Source organism: Gracilinanus agilis, chromosome 3 (genome assembly GCF_016433145.1).
Source record: "Gracilinanus agilis isolate LMUSP501 chromosome 3, AgileGrace, whole genome shotgun sequence".
Taxonomy (NCBI): Eukaryota; Metazoa; Chordata; class Mammalia; order Didelphimorphia; family Didelphidae; genus Gracilinanus; species Gracilinanus agilis.
The window spans coordinates 380,840,892-380,862,331 of record NC_058132.1 but is presented as its reverse complement, the minus strand read 5'-3'; the positions used below and the strand labels follow the sequence as shown (position 1 = coordinate 380,862,331).

Below are 21,440 nucleotides of genomic sequence, written 5' to 3'. Positions count from 1 at the left end.
CATATCTAGACATTTAACAAAACAAATCAAGCCTTGATATGTGGCTTTCTGAGTTGTAAATATTAACACTGAAAATTTAACAATCAGCACTCAACAGGAGCTTGCTCCAACACACCACTGGATACCAGATAAATACACATGAAAAATTAAGTATAAAAAGTAAACAATTAACTGGGGAAAATCTGCAGAAATTTTCTTTAACAAAAGCCTGGTATTCAAGATATATATATTTCGTTGTTGTTGTTTCAGTCATTTCCAACTCTATGTGACCCCATTTGGGGTTTTCCTGGCAAAGATACTAGAGTGGTTTGCCATTCCCTTCTCAAGCTCATTTTACAGATGAGGAAACTGAGGCAAACAGAATTAAATTTACCTAGGTTACACAGTTGGTGTTTTAGGTCAGATTTGAATGTGGGAATATGAGTCCTCCTAACTCTAAGCCCAGCACTCTATCCACTATGCCACCAAGCAGCCCATTCAAGATATACCGAGAACAGATTATTTTTTTCTGGAAGTAATGACTTAGAAGATTTTTAATATTATTTTAATTTATTTTAATATTATTGTTTTATTATTTTAAAGATCAAGTCTCCTTATTTTTCTTAGGTTGTGTGATAATGAAATTAAATCTACCCTATCCATTCTTAGATTTAATCACCAAAGATGTAAACACCACCACTTAATTCACTTAATTCAAGTGGGGAAGTCTGTAACCAACATGTGCGAAAGTGGGTGACGAATCAGAATTGACTGATGACCCCTGGGCAGTCCAAAGCAAAGCATCTATTGTGATTAGACATGTAAACTAGAAGGAATGCACAGGAAATGATGCAAAAGAAGCACCTTTAAAAGGAAGTGGCAACTTCCTGTAACGCTCTTCTTGTTCGTGTCTTGGACATGAAGGAGCTCTGGCTGTCTGGCTGGGCCTTTGGATATGGTGAGACTGTTCTTAAATCTCTCCCGTAGAATTACACATGGTGAGTGTAAAGACTGATCTTTCCTGGATTTCTCTGAAGGAACTCTCCTTTCAAGAGAGGCCTTGTGACTGAAGCTTTTGCTTCATTCATCCCCAGCCTTTGGCCTTCGGCTCTGGGACCTCAGCCCTAGGCTCAAGGCTGAACCTTCTCCCACTAAGAACTAGTTAGTCCTGCCTGGGTTGAGCCAGGGGCAGGAGCAAATTATTTAGTGTGTTAGGTCTTATCCTCTCTCTAACTTTCTTACTTTCTCTCTCCTCTTTTATAAATAAACTACCACAAAAGTCATTTTGACTTGAGGTTCTCTCATTAGGAATTGACATTTATTCAATTTCTTGGCGACCAAACCTTTTAATATTCATCCAATAAAAAAAAAAAAAAAACTTTGCCCCCTTACAGCTGGACTTTGCACTTAAAGACCATTTAGGATTCTACTACTGAACACAGGAGATGTTTGACCTACTTCATTTTTGACATGGATTGGTTCACCCCTTCTTCAGTAGCCTGGGGGACTCTTTCTCCAGGAGATTCATCATATTGGTGCCAAATTTAGTGTAGACACCTTATTGGCTTACCTTTCCCGATGCTCAAAACTCCCAAGTTCAAGGAATTCACTAGCTTCAGCCTCCCTAGTTACAAGGTCAATATAACTAGCTATTACACACATTTAAAATAAAACCTTAATGGGATTTCACTTTTTTAAATAAGATTTTTCATTGTTTTTATATCACAATTATTTGAACCTCACCTCTTACCAGACTTCATGAAAACTTCTCTCCCTTGTGACACCATGAAAACAATTAAACAAAAGCATTCAATACAATGATTACATCTGATAATATATGCAGCATTATGTAAGTCCCTACTTTCCATCTAAAGTGCCCTGACTTTATCTCTCATTCTCTCCACCTTTTCTAGGTTAATCAATAAACATTTATTATATACTTAATATGAGTTACACTGTACTAAGTCCTAAAGATACAAAGACAAGCAAAAGGCACTCCTTGCTCTCAAGGAGCTCACAGTGTATGGAAGGAAATAAACACACAACTCCATAAAAACAGAACAAACTGGAAATAATCAACAGAGGGAAGGCACTAAAATCAAGAGAGAATAAAGAAAGGATTCTTGTAGAAGGTAGGATTTTAGCTGGGACTTCAAGGAAGTCAGGAAACGGAAACAAGAGGGTACTCAAGGAAGAGAGGATAGCTAGTAAAAATGTCTGGAAGCTGGGATAAGGTAATTTTTGGTTCAAGACCAGCAAAGGAAAATGGTGTTACTGGATTCCAGAGTACATGGCTGGGAAAAAGAGGATGTAAGATATAAGAAGATTTTTTAAAAGGGGGGGGAGGGGCAGATCATGAAGGGCTCTCACCACCAAACAAGATTTTATACTTGATCCTGGAAGTGATAGGCAGCCACTAAAGTTTAATGGCCTGACACGATCAGGCCTGTACTTTAGGAAGATTACTATGACATCTGAGTGAAGGATGAGCCAGTGAGAAATTTGAGACTGAAGAACCAACCATAAAGTATAGCAATAATTGCAGGGTGAGGGAATGAGGGTCTGCAGCAAGATAGTGGCAGTGAGGTCCTTAAGGGGAAAACAAATGAACAAGCAAAAAATTCACACCTTATTATTCCCATAATGGCAACTATTATGTCTCCTTTTCACAGGATTCTGATTTACTAAGTAACTTTCTACTAAGGTACTATATACAGTTGGTCCTACAATTCTCACCTTCTCATTAAGGCCAATATCCTCCACAGGTACCCTTGATTCCATTTTCTGCCACCTTCTCCTGTGGACTGATCCCATAATCATCATCCTCCCCATAATCTTCAATCTCTTCCTATCTACTGGCACACTTGACCTTTCTATATTCTAGAACTACTGACATTCTCTCTTTCACAATACAAATCTTTGAAAAAGCTGACTACATTCATTGTATCCACTTCCTCTTCTCAACCTTTTGCAATCAGACTTCAAAACCTGATATTCAACCAAAACATCTCCAGAGTTATCAACCTCTTCATTGCCAAATACAGTGGTTTCATCTTAATCCTCAACCTTCTTGACCTCTCTTCAGCATTTAAAAATGTTGACCACCCCTTTTCACCCCTCCTTTTAAAAAATAATTAAAATGTTATAAGCAAATGAATTTAAGCATAAGAATGAATGTTTAATGAATCTTTTGATTATACATAATTGCCATTAGTAGAGGATTAAAGTGATGAAGTTGATATCGGGTATTCCAAAGCAACTGATAATAAGCTTCAAAATTCACATTTAACAACTCTATTCCTTTAAAAATCCATTTTAACTTTTGTGATCCTTACTGTTATATAAGTTACAAATTCAATTTCCCAATCAACCATCAACTCCACTCAGTTTAAAACTATAGCTAAGATGATAATTTTATTTTTGTCAAATTTGGTAAGTGCCTATGAGGAATTTTTACTAAAAAAATTAAATAAAACATCATGAATGACATTTTTCTAACCAAACATCATCCTAAGGCAGGAAAGTTCTTAACCATTTTTGTTCCTTTGACCCTTTTCGAAATCTGGTGAAGCCTATGGATCCTCTCAGAATAATGATTTTAAATTCATAAAATAAAATATATAGACTGACAAAGGAAATCAATTATGTTGAAATAAAATTATAAAAGTTTTTTATGACAAATCCACAGAGCTCAGCATAAGAACCTTGGTTTTAAAATATTCAAGTATTTTTTTTTTTTGGAAGAAATAATCTTGAGAATTCTTTAAAAAGGCAATGAAGGAATAAGATAAAAAAAAAAAAGGAATGAGTAAATCCATTCAATTTCACACTCTCAAATAATAACTAATTCTTGGACCTCTATAATAAGACTATTGATCATTTGTATTTCTATAAGTTTAGGTCCTTAAGGGGAAAACAAACGAACAGGCAAAAAATTCACACCTATTATTCCCATAGTGGCAACTATTATTATGTCTCCTTTTCACAGGATTCTGATTTACTAAGTAACTTTCTACTAAGGCACTACATACGTTAAGGTTGTCTGGCCTCAAAAACCTTTATTTTTTAAATTTTTTACTTTCCAAATTCTCTCCCTCCCTTGCTGCCCAGTCCTGCTCCCTGAACTTCCCCATCACTGAAAAGGTAAGCAATTTGATATGTCAAACATGTGCAATCATGGAAAACATATTTCCATATTAGTTATGTTGTGAAAGAAAAGACAGACAAAAATAAAGAAGAAAAATAAAGTTAAAAAAGCATGCTGCATTCCGTATTTGGACCCAATCAGTTCTTTCTCTGGAGGTAGACAGTATTTTTCATCATAAATCCTTTGCAACTGTCTCAGATGTATTGCTGAGAATAGCCAAGTCAGTCACAGTTGATCATCATACAATATTATTGTTACTCCGTGCAATGTTTTCTTGGTTCTGTTTATTTCACTTTGCAACAGTTCATTTAAGTCCAGATTCTTCTGAAAGCATTTTGCTAATTTTTAAGCTTTAAAAATAAAAATAAACCAGGAGAACATTGTATAGAGACTGATACATTGTGGCACAATCAAATATAATAGACTTTTTTCTACTAGCAGCAATGCAATGACCCAGGACAATCCAGAGGAACTTGTGAGAAAGAACGCTGTCCACATCCAGAGAAAGAACTGTGGAACCAGAAATGCATTAGAAAAATATGTGATTGATCATGTATGTGATTGGGGTTTTGATGTTAAAGGACCACTTTACTGTAGATATGAATAACACGGAAATAGGTTTTGAACAATGATACATGTATAACCCATTGGAACTGCTTGTCAGATTCAGGAGGGGGGAGGAAAGAGTAGGGGTGGGGGATCGTGAATCATGGAACAATATTCTAAATTAAAAAAGGAAAAAATAAATAAAAATAAGATCAACCTCTCTGGGTAAGGAACAAAGAATAAAAAGGGGGGGGAGTACAGCAACAATAACCAACAATGTAATAATAACAGAGTGTGGCAGAATATTCAGTGTTCCATATCTACCTTCTCTATACCTCTGCAAAGAAGGGAAGGAGGTGACTTTTCTCTCAACTTTAATGTCAAGCTTAATTATTATAATTACACAGATTTGATTTTTTCTGTTTTGTTATTTATGCTATTATTTCAATTATACTGCTATAACCACTGTATGTATGATTTTCCCATTTCTGCTCATTTCACTTTGTGTTAGTTTCTATATCTACTATATGCTTCTCTAAAATCTTCATCTTCATTATGTTTTATGGCATAGTAATATTGGCATTCATGTACCCCATTTTGTTTAGCCATTCCAAAACAGAAACTTTTGTTCTGTTTTCAGTTCTTTAATACTACACTGTTGCTTTAAAATTTTTTGATGACATGAGATTTATCTTTTCATCTTGATATAATTGAACATATATACCTAAGAAGGGCCTATCTGGGTCAAAAGGTATGACTTATTTTAGTCTCTCTCTTTTTTTTTTTTTTAAATTTTAAACCCTTAACTTCTGTGTATTGACTTATAGGTGGAAGAGTGGTAAGGGTGGGCAATGGGGGTCAAGTGACTTGCCCAGGGTCACACAGCTGGGAAGTGGCTGAGGCCGGATTTGAACCTAGGACCTCCTGTCTCTAGGCCTGACTCTCAATCCACTGAGCTACCCAGCTGCCCCTATTTTAGTCTCTTTTTAATCATAATTCCAAATTGGTTTCAAGAATGAATGGACCAATTTACAGCTCTACCAATAATGTATTAGTATTTCTATCTTTCCACACAATTCATACAATTCTATTCTTTTATTTTTTATCTCAGCCAATGTGCTAGATATGAAGTGAAATCAAGAGCTGTTTTGATTTGGACTCTTATTAATGTGATTTAAGACAATATTTCAGATGTCTGAAATTCTCTTTATAACTGTTCATATCTGTTGACTACTTATTTATTGAGGAATTGTTCTTAGATTTGTATGTTTGTTTTAGGATATACATTTATATGTTTCTTATACATCAGGCTCTTATATCAGATGTTTGGCATAAACTCTTTTTTCCCAATCAGTAGTTTCCCTTTTCATCTTAGTTGTACTCATTTTATCTATACAAAAGCTTTTCAATTTCATGCAAATTGAATTATCTATTTTATCTTTTGTGATCACTTTTTGCCCTTGTTTGGTTAGGAATTCTCAAGTCATAACTATGAAATGTATCAAATCTGATTTTCTTCTAAATTTCCCCCTCTAAAGTGCAACCTTAAATATCCAGATGACCTATCCATTTTTAGTTCATTATGATACATACTTAAGGCGCTCGTCTAATCCTAATTTCTGGGAAAAAAAAAAGGCTTAGCAGAAGTGGTTGTCTGACTATTTAAATTATGTGAATAAAGCAGCAGCCCCTAAAATAGGTAGCACATACAGTACTCTTAAGAACAATTAGTAAAATTCTTTTCAGACTTAAAGCAAAGGTAGAAACACTCATTGCAAAACATCCTGGATCAGGTCTCACTTTTATTTATTGTACTTTTCTAAAAGAACACGTCTGTAAAATATGGCTTTGCATCAGTTCTGTTCATGTAAGTCTTCCCAGGTTTGAGTTACTGTAAAGATCTCAACAAAGGTAGAGTCTCCTGCAAATACCCCAAAGGCAAAAGGTAGCTAGCTAATATGGACTGAAATACATATAATGTGGATGGAATATTATCAACAAAGAAATATCATTATCTAAAACTCCACTAAATAATAGTGTTATATAAATATAAACTTTTTATAGTACTTTCAAATATCTATAGTAGTTAGCCTAACCCAATCTGCCTATCCTCCCATTCTGCTAAATGCCAGTCTCTTTCTCGTTGTTTGCCATTTCATGACTCATTTTCTTCCCTCTGGGTACAATTTCACTACTGCCAGTGCTTTCTCATTCCTTTCCACCTTTAAATTATAAGACCCAGGTTCCTCATAAAAATATTTTTATCACTAAGCCACTCTTCAAAGAATTTTACAATTATACATCAGTTATAAGGTATTAAAAAAGTTGGGCTTGCAGTCAGGAATACCTATATGTGAATCTTGCTATTGGCACTTACTCGTTTTGTGACCCTGACAAAGTTACTTAACCTCAGCCTTATTTTTCTCATCAGCAAAATAAGGGAGTTGGATTGAATGGTCTCTGAGGTCCCTTCTAGGTCTAAATATATGATATTGGAAGTCAATGGATTGCCTGTCAAGACACCTTTGGTATTGGCTCTATTATTAACTAGCTGCTCTTCTGAGCTTACTTGGGACAAGTAACCTCAGTGGATTCAGTTACTGTGGTTGATTCCTTATTTATAAAGATAAGAAATAAAGCTATTAAACTAGATAATTTCTAATCATATTATCCAAATATCCAATCATAAAATGTATACAAGCCAAATATGTTGAAAGTCAACAGACTCTTTTGATTTCCTTTATTAGCTTTATTATCTTGAAGAGCAATGAAATCATGGGATACAGTGAATAACCTTGACCCCTTCCATGTCTAAACAAGCTCTAAGTGTTCCACAGTTCCACAGATAATTTATTCCAAAGTCCATGAAGGTGGCTGAAGTCTTCTTCGACTTTAGCCACCTTCATGGACTTTGAAACAAATTTTCCTCATCTGCCCATCCCATGAGGGAAAATCTTATGCCTGAGGCAAACATCCCCCTTAGCCATTGATGGGTTTGAGCCCTGTCTATTACCCTCAATCTGGTTTAGTCCATATGCCAAGATGGTTTTACTGTGCAGTAGTTGTGTGTGCTAAGGCTTCTTGAAGACACTGGAGACATAGGTGAGAGTTGGATGACCAAAGGTAAATGAGCAGCAGCTTGTGAAAAGGGCTTGACAAGCCCTCACACCAGAAGTGCTAGTCCTCCTTGCATACCCCAACTAGAAGATGCAAATATCCATTCTCCAAAACACTTGGCACTATTTCTCAGTGGACACTAAAAAATTTAACCAGAAGAAAAATAGAAAATGTAAGCTTTGTATTTGAACAATTTTCTATAAATAAAGAATCAAAATTCCACAATTCTGAGTAATATTTCTTTTTGTCTGTAATATCTCAACCACAAGAATGTCTTCTATCTCAAAAGCTCAAACTTACTTTTCCTCTGAAGTAATTTTCCTAATCTTTAAGTCACTCTGGAAATAAATACCTGGCCTATTCTCCATACATATTCCAAGTTAGAACTTGACCACTTTTCACTCCTCCCTGCCCTTCATTTCTTATAACAATATGGGACCAAATTCTATAGCTTTCTTTATATATTTAGTTTCTATTCCCTTTTCTCCATTCCTACAGTAAAATCCACAGTTCGGTTTCTAGACCTCTCTAGTCAACTAATGCCTTCCCATTATTAGGTACAATGTTGGCTGCTCTACAACCCACTGAAAGCTTCCATTAACAAAAGCCACCCATTTCACTAAGGCCATTCATGTTTTAAGAGCAATGTCTTCTTCATATTGAGGACTAAGACCAAATTTCTCCCACTGAATAAAAGACAATCCCTTAAGATGGCCAGAGTTAAATCAAATATGTCACTTCTCTTTAATCCCAAACTGGAGAGACAATGTTCTGCACATAATCTGTCACTTTACTTTTATACTATTTCACTCCTGCCTTTGTAACATGCAGATTCCAAAGTTTCTGGATGCCTATAATGTAATATTGACAACTGGAAGAATTGCAGAGTTTATACAATATTACTCTATGCAACCCCAACTGCCTAGCCCTTAACTCTTCTGCCTTAGAACTGATACTTATTATCAATTCTTCTAAAACAAAAAGGGTTAAAAAAAACCAAACACAACTACATATATGGGCATGGAGATAGAAAAAAGTAGAGAAAGTAGGCTATCAATATGTGGCTATGAGATGGATCTTTTCCCAACCTCAAAGACATAACAGTTTTACCAACCAACATGTTACCCCATGTAATGCAAGGTGGCTAACAGAAACTTTTTGCTTCTGTAATTTCTAACGATCACAAAAAGTCAGTTAAACATCTTAGAATGTTCAGAAAGTCAGTTAGAACTTAAAGCTATAAATAGAGGTGAAGTTCCAACTGACAGGGCTTTTGCCTTCTGGCTTTCCCTGTGGCTGGAGACTTTTGCTTTGGCCTTTCGGCTTTGGCCTAATTGCTTCGGCCTTGGCCTGTGCTTATTTTGTTTTGGGGAAATTTGGACCTATCTCATTTCTCTGGACCTCTCCCTGATCTCCCATCTCCATCCCTCCCCTTCCCTGATTTTCTTTTGGGTTCTGGTTGGAAGGGAGGGCTTGATGATTGAACATTGTGGGTTTTAGTTTTTTTTTTTTAGAAAATTGGAGTATCCTCAAATAAGTTACCCCTAGGTTTGATAAAGATTTTACTTAAAAGGCAGTCAAATCTTCCTGACTGGGAGAGCCGGGCTCTCTCTGTCTAAACCTCTCTGCGACCCATCCCCCACCCTCACCCTCTCCCTATCAGCAGTTAGAAAAACCCTGAACCCCTCTCCCCTTCTTACTGACCCTGGTATTAATAAATCCCCTTGTTACCTTTTCAATCCCTGTGGTGAGTCATTGTGTCGAAAATTAAGACAAGTGCTCAAGAGGAAGGAATCATTTTTCTTTTATCCCTTGAGAAAACTAGGGCATCCATCTTGGCAGGAAGTACCCACCTTCAAGACTTCCTCCAGCCATTAGTTTGACTGGCAGGGAGGGGCCCTCTCGACTCCTCCCAAAAGAGAGACTGGAGAAACTAACAAGAGAAACCCTCCAGTCGAACCTAAACATTTCTTACTGGCCCTAGTTTCCTCCCTATATTCTCTGTTTCAAGCCTCTGGGAATAACACTGTTTGAGCTGCCCTCTCCGACATACCCCATATTTCCCTTATCTCCTATATACCTTCCCATACCTTTCATTTCCTCCTCCAATCACCTTATAATCCCCAATATTCCCCTTTATCTTTCCTCACACCCAAATTGCATTTTGTTTGACCTACTCAGATTGTTACCTATTTTTTGATAACACCCAACATCCCAACACTGGTATACGGGACACAATAAGCCTATACCATTCCTATAGGTGGTTCATGGTCTCTCACTTTTATTAAATATTCCAAGTACCTTTTAATTTTCAAAAATTTTGCTTATGCTTATGCTTAATGTTCTGTTGAACTTCAACAATTGGTAATGATTCATTACCTCCTCTGTGAAGCCTGTTCTAAATAACCAGTCTTAAAATAATAATCTAACAATTCTTTTCCAATTAATGACCTAATTACACCTTCCAGTTAAAAAAGAAAGTGTCATCTCCTGTCCCATTCAAGCCTTTCTCCAACTTCCTAGAAACAAGTTATTCTCTCATACTTTCAGCTGATAAATTTCACACTTCACTCTCCAACACGTATTCCTTCATTTGGTAATAACACAAACACTTTAAAACAAACAAATACAAACACACATGCATGTGCGCACACACATATAGCTGGTATAACTAGCTATATGCACATCTACACTGATAATGTATAATTTAAAATATATGGTCCATTTAATAACAAATAAGAATTCAGAATCAAAACTGAACTGATATAAAGTAAAAAAAAAGAAGAGGCAAGAAAAAAACCAATTGCCATCAGTAAAACTATGTAAATAAAAATAACACTAAAAGGGAAAACTCAGATCAAACATCATAAAGTTGATTCCATATTATTAAACATTCTATCTTTTTGTTAATAAGTAGTAAACTACAAAAACAGAAATTAACACATACTGTAGTTATAATCATTACATAATCTACCTTTTTATAGGAAAATATTAAGAGGAGTTGCTTTTTTTTTGAGAAGTAAATGTCAAAATAGCAATAAAAACCAAGAAGAAAAAAACAAAATATGTTGTCCTACTTAATGGGCTGCATGTCTGCTTAACTTACTTGTGATAGAGGTAACTGGTTTATGTGAGTATTTTATAAATGCTTTCTGATTATGAAAAAAAAGACAATACAAGATATTCTGATTACTCCATTTGACATACACTACAAGCAACTTTAAATGAGGTAACTAAAAATTATTTTAGTTTCTTAGTGGAAACAATAGTTATGATTTGTTAATAGGAATGTCAAAAAAGAAAATTGTATTCATCAAATAAATAGAATATAATAAAATGCTAACTCACTAAAGATCAGCTTTCTAACAAAAGTTTCAAACAAACACACACAAAAAGAATGAACTTTATTAGAGGGGAAAAAAAGAGGGGGCAGTCCCTAAGCACTCAGAAGCAAAGAGAAGAACTGAAGACTTAAAGAGTTTACTCTCATTTCTCAAAAAAGCCAAGGTTTTCCTCTACATGTATGTTTAAGAAAAAATGTAATATCTAAATAGTCAAATGCCGTGGGCCATCAAACCCCATCCCGAATGACAAGATCTCAGATGGGAGCCTAGAATCACAGAGCAGATTTTAGGGAGGATGGTCACCCCCATTCAAGATTCCCCCCATGTGACTCTTCTTTTATTAACACTCCTTATTACTGGAATTATTGTGATCAATATTCCTACTCAGTCCCAGGGAAATATAGAAGAATGGTAAAGACTGTTATTAGAGCCCTTACAGACCCCCTTATAGACTCCAAGGAAATCCCCATCTACATGTATTATTACAGAAATTCCCCTAAAGATCACTCCATAACAAACCAGCAATTAGTGAGTTAATGTTAAAGATTTTAAAACCTTAACTTAGATCTCTCACTCCCATACACAGGTGCCTGCAAAAATAGGCCAGAACAGTCTCCAAGTTTCCCCTCCTCCCTGATCTCTGATCCAGAATGTTAACACAAGAAAAGGGCAATGGATAAAATATGAGCAAGTACACCTCTCCCTACTGGATTATTTTGATAACCCTGCAGGCTAGCCAAAACTTCAACTCACCTTTGAAAAATATTGAAAAATGAAAGACTGGTATTGAAACAATATTTGGACCATGTTAGTGTTATTGTATCTTTTGAAATCTGTTAGTGTAGCAAATCACTGCTTGATTAATTATGTAAGAGCAAAGAATAATCATCCCTGATTTGATTGGTCAAAACGTAACTAACTATTGTATTAAACTGTAATGCATGAATTGCGCCTCATGGATGGGCGGAAAGTACAACTTCCAGCCCAGTTACTACTCCATCATGAACATTTCTTGCCAAGCTTTTGCATCCTTTGTATAATCAAAGAAAATAGAATAATTAAGAAATGTCAAATGATTTTGTAATTCAGTAGAAGTTAATGTATGACTTAATCCATTATCTTTAAGAAAAGATGTATGGTGAAAATGAAAATCATGCCAACATGTATGTAATCTTAAGAGAAGGGTATAAAAAATAAGGCCAACCCAAGGCTGCCAGAAACAGTTTTGGGGATACATGACTGAAATGCTGACTGTATCCATTCGTCTTATCTGCCGACGCTGTCACACACCCCACCTCAAGCCCCTGGACCTGAGGAGAATGGGCTCTCTGTAGTCAAAGAACCAGAATTGTTTCTTTAAAATTTCTAAGATAAATTATGCCTTTGAAAAAATTATTTACTTACCAGCTCTGCACCAGCCCTACTGATGGTCGGCTCAGCAAGTTATCAGGCAATAGATTGACTTCTCTCATTGTGTTAGCCAGTCGCACTGGAAGCTCTTTTCGTAAGAACATATATGATGTCTTCTCACATGCATTGTCACGGCCTATTAAGAAAAGAGAAAATTATTCTTTTTATGAACATTGCAAATTAACATTGGTACAGGATTATATAAGGAAGCAATTAAAGGGTTGTGGTAAGAAAAAAAAACATCACAATCTAGATTTTAAAACTAAAAAAGCAGTAAAAATAAGAAAAGAGCATTTTCTTGCTAGGAGGCAGGACTAGCAGAGCAAGTTAACAGTTCCTAAACAGATGCATTTATCCAGCGTCATTATCAGCACAAAAAATGAAAACTGCCTGGAGATGTTTTTAAATTATTTTCAAATAATTAGCAATAACAATATGAGAATCTTTTTGTATAATGCTCAAATACCAGAGAACCCGCTGCATTACCATATAATGGAAAGACAGCTGGATTCAGAGAGTTGAGACAACCTAGATTCAAATCCCAGGTCATACTTGTTACATGTCTTCCTTGGGTAAGTCATTTAATCTTTCTCTAACTTAGTTACCACATCTATAAAATGAGAGGTTAGACAAGTTAACCTCAGGTTCCTTCCAGGTCTAAATCTCTGATCCTATGATTGCACATTAATACACTCCTAAACACACAAATATGTTTTCTAAATGTTTCTACAAAAAGTACTTCTCTAGGGGGCAGCTGGGTAGCTCAGTGGAGTGAGAGTCAGGCCTAGAGACAGGAGGTCCTAGGTTCAAACCCGGCCTCAGCCACTTCCCAGCTGTGTGACCCTGGACAAGTCACTTGACCCCCATTGCCCACCCTTACCAATCTTCCACCTATGAGACAATACACCAAAAAGTACAAGGGTTAAAAAAACAACAACAACAACAACAAAAAAGTACTTCTCTAGATACTCTACTTTAGTGGACTGATGAGGAGTCACCAACAGAAATAAATATCAGGTATATCAGAGAAGCAAGCTCAAGCTTGGCCTTTGGGGTACAGCCAGGTCCTCTTAAATTTCAAAATACAGGTTATGATTACATGTGATTCTGAGGTTTTAGAGACTTAAGGATTTTTCTAGTATGATGTGCACATTTGAACAAGTAGCCAAAGAGAAATCAGAGGAAAAAGAAATATTGTTTATATAGAAATAAGGAATGGCTTTTCTCCCAGCATCCACTAACCATCATAGCCACCTTAGCGAATATACAATGACAAGGCTTAGCCTGCTTTCTATGTACCTTCTCCCTGATGCACCGATACTGAATCCTAGTACACAAAGCACACACAAGTACTAGGAGCTTATTATCCCTATGGTCTCCTCCTGCCTCACTCTTACTCACTGAATTTCCCAAGTGTATTTAGTGTTCTACATTTTCATGAAGCTTTTAGTGCTGAATCGATGAGAAAGAACAAGAAAGATAGACCCAGGACAGAGAAATAAGTGCCACATAAACTAGGAAACATTCAAAGTGTTTTGTAAACTGTGAAGTGCTATATAAATGTCAGTTATTACTATTATCATCATTATATGTGCTCTGTATTTATGAATTTCATTTAACAGTTAAGCCTATACTATAAATATACCATAGCATCATTTTAATTTACATAGTAGAAATATTATATGTAACTGTAACTTTTGTATATTAAAACACAAATCAACAAACATTTATTAAGGACTAACAATGCTCCGGGTAAAGGCAGCCTTTATAAAGATGACAAAAGTAGAAAGTTTAGTCTTGTCAAATTTAATAAGGCCCATTTTTTAAATAAGAGACTAGAATGAAGGAAGAGAGAATGGAAGAGAACAGGGAGCTTCATGGCTCTATTTTCTCAGCAAAATGGAGGTGAGGTTTTCTGATAAATAAAAAGATATTTCATGGATTTTTATGGAGAGGAACCTAAAGGAATTGGTCAAAGCAACCAAAAATGTGTGCCACTTAGCTCATTATTTGCAGTATCCATATTATATATTTGAAAAAACAAACTACCATAAGAACAAGTCAGTTTATGAAATGTATTGTAGAGCATAAAGGCAAAGACATTCTATAAAGTAATCAGTAAAACACTCAAAATCAATAAACATATTTCATATATTCAGTCATTTTCCTCTAAGAGAAAAAGGGTAAAATGTGGTACAGGATTAAGAGATAAAAAAGATAAAAACCATATACCTTTTTTTCCTACAGAAAACAAAATCAGAAAGTACAGAACAAGGCAGACAAAACAATAAATCATGAAACTGACTGTATTTTAACAAACCAAAAAATAACTATTTGTTTATTAAGATGAAAATCATTTCCAAATCAGATGTCTATGATTTGTTAGTGCAAAGATCAAATTATTACAAAACTAAAAGAATAAAAAATAATTAAAAGATGTAGCATACAAGTTAGATAAGTCCCACTTAGCCTATTTAAACAAGATCCCGATTCTTAAACAGAATAAGGCAAAAAGATAAAAGTAAACTACTAAATCCACAAATATACCTGCTTACAGTCTACTTAAACTAGTTCATAAAACTTTACAGGATGATGTTTGAAAAATATGAGCCATCATGCTTCATACCAAAATGAGAAGCAACTAAAGAAAAAAACATTTATATAAAGCTTTTCATGTCAACCAAAAAAATTCATCTGAAAGGCATTTTGAGATGAAACTAGACAATATAGTAAAAGACAAATCACTTTTGACTTAGGAATTCAGATCGATGAAATGACCAACCACAATTGCACAGGATTCAAGTGGCTTACCTTCTGAGGGAAGCAATGAACCCAGGATGCATACTAAGACATTTAGATGTTACCAATGTAGGAATTTGTTTTTCTTCTTTCTCAAGAGGGAGGAGTGACATGGGAGGAAGAGAAGGAAGATTTTTGTTGAATGAAAACTACTTATTTAAAAATAAATGAAAACTACTATTTGAAAAATATCACTGAAAAATTAGAAAACAGCATAGCAAAGACTGGGGATAGACCAACATCTTACATCAAATATCAAGATATGGTCAACATGGACAGATGATTTAGACATAAAAGGCAATACTATAAGCAAATTTAGAGAAGCATAGAATAGTTTGCCTATCTGACTGGTGAGTAAGGAAAGAATTTGTGACCAAGCAAGAGACAGAGAGCATTGTAGGATGTAAAATGGATAATTCACATTATAATTAAAAAAAAAAAAGGTTTTGTACAAACAAAACCAATACAACCAAGATTAGAAAGGAAATAACCGGGGAAATTTTCTTACAGCAAATGTATCTGATAAGTCTCATTTCTCAAATATATAGACAACTGAGTCAATTTTACAAAAATATAAAGCATTCTCCCAATTATAAATGGCCTGAGGATATAAACAAGCAGTTTTTATACAAAGAAATCAAAGCTACCTATAGTCACATGAAAAATGCTCTAAATCTCTATTGGAAATTTGAATTAAAAGAACTCTGAGGTATACAATCAGATCTACCAATATGGCAGAAAAAAAATTATAAATGTTGGAAGGGACATGGGAAGTTGGAACAATAATGCATAGTTCATGGAGCTGTGAGCCCATCTAATGAATATAGATAACAATTTGGAACTATGCTCAAAGGGCTTTAAAACAATGCATATGCTTTAATCCAGCAGTACCACTAGTGAGTCTATATCCCAAATAGATTAAAAAAAAAAAAAGGAAAAAAGACTTATTAGTACAAAAATATTTATTGCAGCTCTTTTTGTGGTAGCAAAGAACTGGATATTGGGATGGATGTCCATCAATGGAGACAAAGCTGAAAAAGTCCATGGTATATGACTGAGATAATACTACTGTGCTATGAGAAATGACAAACAGGATAATTTTGGAAAACCTGGAAAGACTTTCATGAACTAATACAAAATGAAGCAGAACTAGAAGAACTTTGTACATAGTAACAACAATATATTTTGATGAATTGTGAACAAACTAGTTATTCTCAACAATACAGTAATCCAAAACAATCCCAGACTCATTTTGAAAAAGCCAGCTCCAGACTAAGAACTGATGGAGTATGACTACCGACAAAAATATACTAGTCCTCTTCCTCCTTACCACCCTTTTTAGTTTGAGATTTCCTAAAGAAAATGACTAGGGGGCAGCTGGGTAGCTCAGTGGAGCGATAGGCCTAGAGACAGGAGGTCCTAGGTTCAAACCTGGCCTCAGCCACTTCCCAGCTGTGTGACCCTGGGCAAGTCACTTGACCCCCATTGCCCACCCTTACCAATCTTCCACCTATGAGACAATACACCGAAGTACAAGGGTTTAAAAAAAAAAAAAAAAAGAAAATGACTAACATGGAAAATGTTTTGTACATTTAAAATTTATATAAAATTGCTTACCATCTCAGGGAGAAGTTAAAAGTAGGAGACACTGAAGGTGGAAGGATGGGAAGGAGGCAGAAAATTTGGAACTCAAAATTTAATTTAAAAAATTGTTTTAAATAAATGAAAAAAGGGAAGGTTTCAGATGTTAAGGGTGAAAAGGGGTTTTTTTGGTTGGATATTAATATTTAAAGGTGTGGTCGCCAAGAATTGAATAAAAACCAATTCTAAAATGATTTTAGTAATTTATTTGAAAAATATAAGAGAGAGTGGAAGGAAGTAGAGAGATGAGAAAAGGGTAGAGTAAGAAATCTAACTTAAAGAACTAGACTATGTACTCAATCCCTGGCTTTGCTCCGGCGGGGCTCCAGAGGTCTCAGCCAGAGAGCCTAAAAGTCAATTAAGAAGGGCTTCTCCCAATCAAGGGAGCCTCCGGGAAGCTGGTACCTCCAGGGAGACTAAGGTAGTCAGCCTTCTTCACTCTTCACGTGTAGTTCTCAGGGAAAGATTTAAGAACAGTCTCACCAAGTTCAAGGTCCTAGCCAGAGCTTCTCCAGGTCCAGTCCCAGGCCAAAGAGAGCTGAACTGAACTCGACTCTCTTTTAAAGGCGCTTCTTCTTGACCCTGGGCAAGTCATTTGACCCCCATTGCCTACCTTTACCACTCTTCTGCCTAGGAGCCAATACACAGTATTGACTCCAAGACAGAAGGTAAGGGCCTTAAAAAAACAAATAAATAAAAAAATAAAGGGGCTTCTTCTGCTTCACTTCCTGACGATTTTCTTAGGACTGCTCAGGAGGCAGTCAGCAAGTTTTGATTCCTCACTCACTCTAACACACATGGGTCACAGACCTCCCAACCTGTGAATTAAGTGGGGATGTTCTCACCTTTGGGGATTAGATTAAGGATTGGCAAGGCAGATTTAATTTCATTATCACACAAAGCTAGGAAAGTTTTATAGGAACTGATAACAGTGAAATGAATAGAGCCAGGAGAACAATTAATACAATTATAGCAACACTGTAAATAAAAACTTTCAAACACTTAAGATCTCTAATGCAAGGCTCATTTTCTAATAAAATTGAATCAGCTCCTTATATATCTGGGAAATGATACTTTTATCACAGATGCTAGCTACAAAAATTTTTTCATAACTGTTTTCCTTTTAGATGTTTGTGTGAAATTTAAAAATATTATATAATCAAAATTATTCATTTTCTTGTTCTGGTCATGAACTTTTTATGTTATCCCCATATTTCTCTAATATATTTGTCATGTGTCCTTTTTATGCAGGCTATATATCCATTTGGAGCTTTTCTTTGTATAAGGTCTGAAACGTTGCTCTATATCTAATTTCTTCTATACTGCTGACAGATTTTCTCAGTAGTTTTTCTCAGAGTGAATCTTTATCCCAATACCTAGGGTCTTTGTATTTAACTAATACTAGGTTTTATATATATTTCTGTTACTTTATATAGTCTGTACCACTGATTGGTCTTTGTTTCTTAACCTATACCAAACTATTTTAATAATAATTGCTTTGAAGTCCAATTTGAGATTTAGTACTGAAGCTGTCTTCATTATTTCTTTTCATCATTTCTCTGGAGATTCTTGACCCTTTTTCTTCCATATGAATTGTTATTATTTTCCCCCCTAATTCTACAAAATAACTTTTTTGGTCATTTGATTAAGTAAATTAATTTAGATGGTGTTGCCATTTAAATTATACTGGCTTATCCTACCCTCTGTAAAGATAGGATTAACTCTCCCTTTGTCTATTTTTAGCTAATCAAATCAAGAACTCAAAGCACCCCTACTTACCATTAAGTAAGAGAGTTCACAAATCACTTACCAGGGTAAGCTCACCCCTCCAAAGGCTACTGCCCCCTCTCCCCCACCTTGGGCAGTGCTAGGCAAACTGAAAGACTGCCATTGGTTTCTGTTAGGAAGGGAGAATGACAGGAAGTGACAGGAAGTGACATGAAAAATAGGAGCATAAATGGAAGAGACCAGCATGGTGAAGACTCATTCCTTTCCTGGCTTCTGGAGAGATTGGTTCTAGAGACTGATTTCCTGCCTGTCATTTGGAAAGACTGGTTCCGAAGATTCCTTTCCTGGCTTGGAGCAGACCTTTTTCCTGGATCTTGTATAAGGCTTGTGGTAGTAAGTGGAGTGCTTCCTTCCTTGGTTCTTTGGTGAGGAGACCCTCTCTGTTATAGGTGCTTCAGTGGGACACTCTCCTCAGTGTGAGTTGTGGTGAGATTCTTGGTAGGTGCACAGAAGGTGGCTCCTGGCTCTTCGGATTTTAACTTCCTAATTAGGATTCTGGTGAGATTCACTTTCAGATTTGCATTTGAGGTCTGGAGACATTAGGATTAAACTTAGGGTATCTGTAGCGAGCCAGTATTTTCTGTCTCTCAATCTACATTTTCCCACTTCACTCTTTCTACCTCTTTGCAAATAAAGCTGCTAAAAGTCATTTTGACTTGAGCTGTAATATTTTTAAATCAGAGCCCACAATATTACTTTAGAATTCTCATATTTAGCATAAAAACTAAATTTAAACTCTTACACTGCTGGGTTTTACTGGTATTACATAGAAATGCTGATGATTAACTTTGTGTGGGTTTATTTTGTATCCTTCAAGATTACTAAGGTTATTATTTCAATTAATTTTTGTATGACTATTTAGGGTTCTTCTAAACCATCATACCATCTGTAAAAAGTGACAATTGTTTTCATTCTTTACTTATGTTTATATCCTCAATTTCTTTGTCTTATCTAACTGTTGCTATACCAAGTATTTCTATTACTACATCAAATAGAAGAGGTAACAATGAACATCTTTGTTTCACCCCTGAATTTACTGGAAAGGACTCTAGTTTATCTGTAATATATAATAGTAACTCAGAGAGAGACAGACAGACAGATACAGGCACATACCCCCACATTCCCCAAAAATTTTAGATAAGATTTATTTCTGTTTTCTAGTGCTTTTAACAGAAACAAGGGGGGGGGGAGTTTGGTCAAAATTTTTATACATCTATTAATATATTGAAGAGTCTGTTTATTTTACATAATATGGCTACTTATATTTATAATTTACTAATATTAAATCAAGTCTGCATTCCTGATGTAAACCCAATTTGATCATTGCTAATAATCTTTGAGATATGTTGTTTTAGCTTCTTTGCTAGCTCTTATTTTATTTAAAACTTTTGCACTGATGTTGATTAGGGATAATGATCTATATTTTTCTTTTTTTGTTTTAATTCCTCCTGGTTTATGTATCAAGACTATATCTATGTCATAAAAGAAATCTGGTCAGATCCCTTCTTCTGTTTCATAACAATGGAATTAATTATTCCTTAAGCATCTGATAGAATTCACTTCTGAATCCATTTAGATCTGGAGTTTTGTTTTGGGAGTTTTTTTGAAGTTCACTTAAGGATATAAAATTTTTTCTTCCTCTGAAAATGAGCTATTTAAATACCCTATTTATTGTTCTTATAACATAAGTATTTTGTATTTTAAAAAATATCCACTTATTTTATTTTAGTTTGATGTTTTTGTTGTCATAATTGGGCAAAACAGTTTATAATAATATTCTTTATTTTTTCTTCATTTTTTGAATTCTTTTTTCATTTTTTGATATTGGTAATCTAGTTTTCCTCTTCTTTTTTAATCAAATTTTTTTATGATTTACCTATTTTACTGTGTTGTTTTTCCCTCACAAAAATACTGTTTTATTTAACAATTCAGTGACTTTTGTTTTCAATTTTGTCAATTTCTTTTTTAATTTGCAGGATTTCTGTTTTGGTATTTAATTAATGCTTTTAAATTAGAGAACCTTGAGATACATGCACAGTTAGTGAGTCTGACACAGATGAAGAGATAGTATAGGAGACTAAAAAGAAATTATCTTTCAGCTAAGAAAAGAACTACATATCTTCAATACAGAAAACACTAACTTTTGATGTGAGCACTACCATAGTAAAAGGATGATCCATTTTTATTGCAAAGTAAAGTATTATCAAAAGCCTTTTCTATATCTATTGATATAATTATGATTTTAAAAAATTAATATTATCTGTTATATGTTTATGGTTTTCCTAATATTGAATCAACCCTGAATTCCTGGTACAAATCGAGACACTACAATGTGACACTCTTACTGTGGCTCCACAGGAGGCTACCTAGGATCTACCATGGCCATTGCTCCAACATGGGCTGCTAGGGCAATCAATGATTTTAGATTGATTAGAAGGCCCCAGGCAAGCATGATGATATATGGTATTGTTTCTCTGTGCAGCAAACTTAGAGGATGATTCTGTCCCCTGACACTCTAATATCACAGAGTAGAGATTCCACTGACTTTGGGTTCTAGTGCACCACAGTGCAAGGTGCTAAAATATTCCTGGATAAACTTATTGATGTTTGTTTTTAGTTACTAGCATATATATATATATATATATATATATATATATATATATATATAT

At 35.0% G+C, this 21,440-nt stretch overlaps 1 protein-coding gene across 1 annotated transcript in view; it reads right to left on the bottom strand.

Moving 5' to 3' along the window:
* The window catches only part of PDK3 (pyruvate dehydrogenase kinase 3), a 169,945-nt gene that overhangs the window by 81,812 nt on the left and 66,693 nt on the right, over positions 1-21,440 (bottom strand). Inside the window, exon 3 of the mRNA XM_044670151.1 lies at positions 12,538-12,679. Coding sequence (XP_044526086.1) covers positions 12,538-12,679 — 142 coding nt within the window. The remainder of the gene's footprint in view (positions 1-12,537; positions 12,680-21,440) is intronic.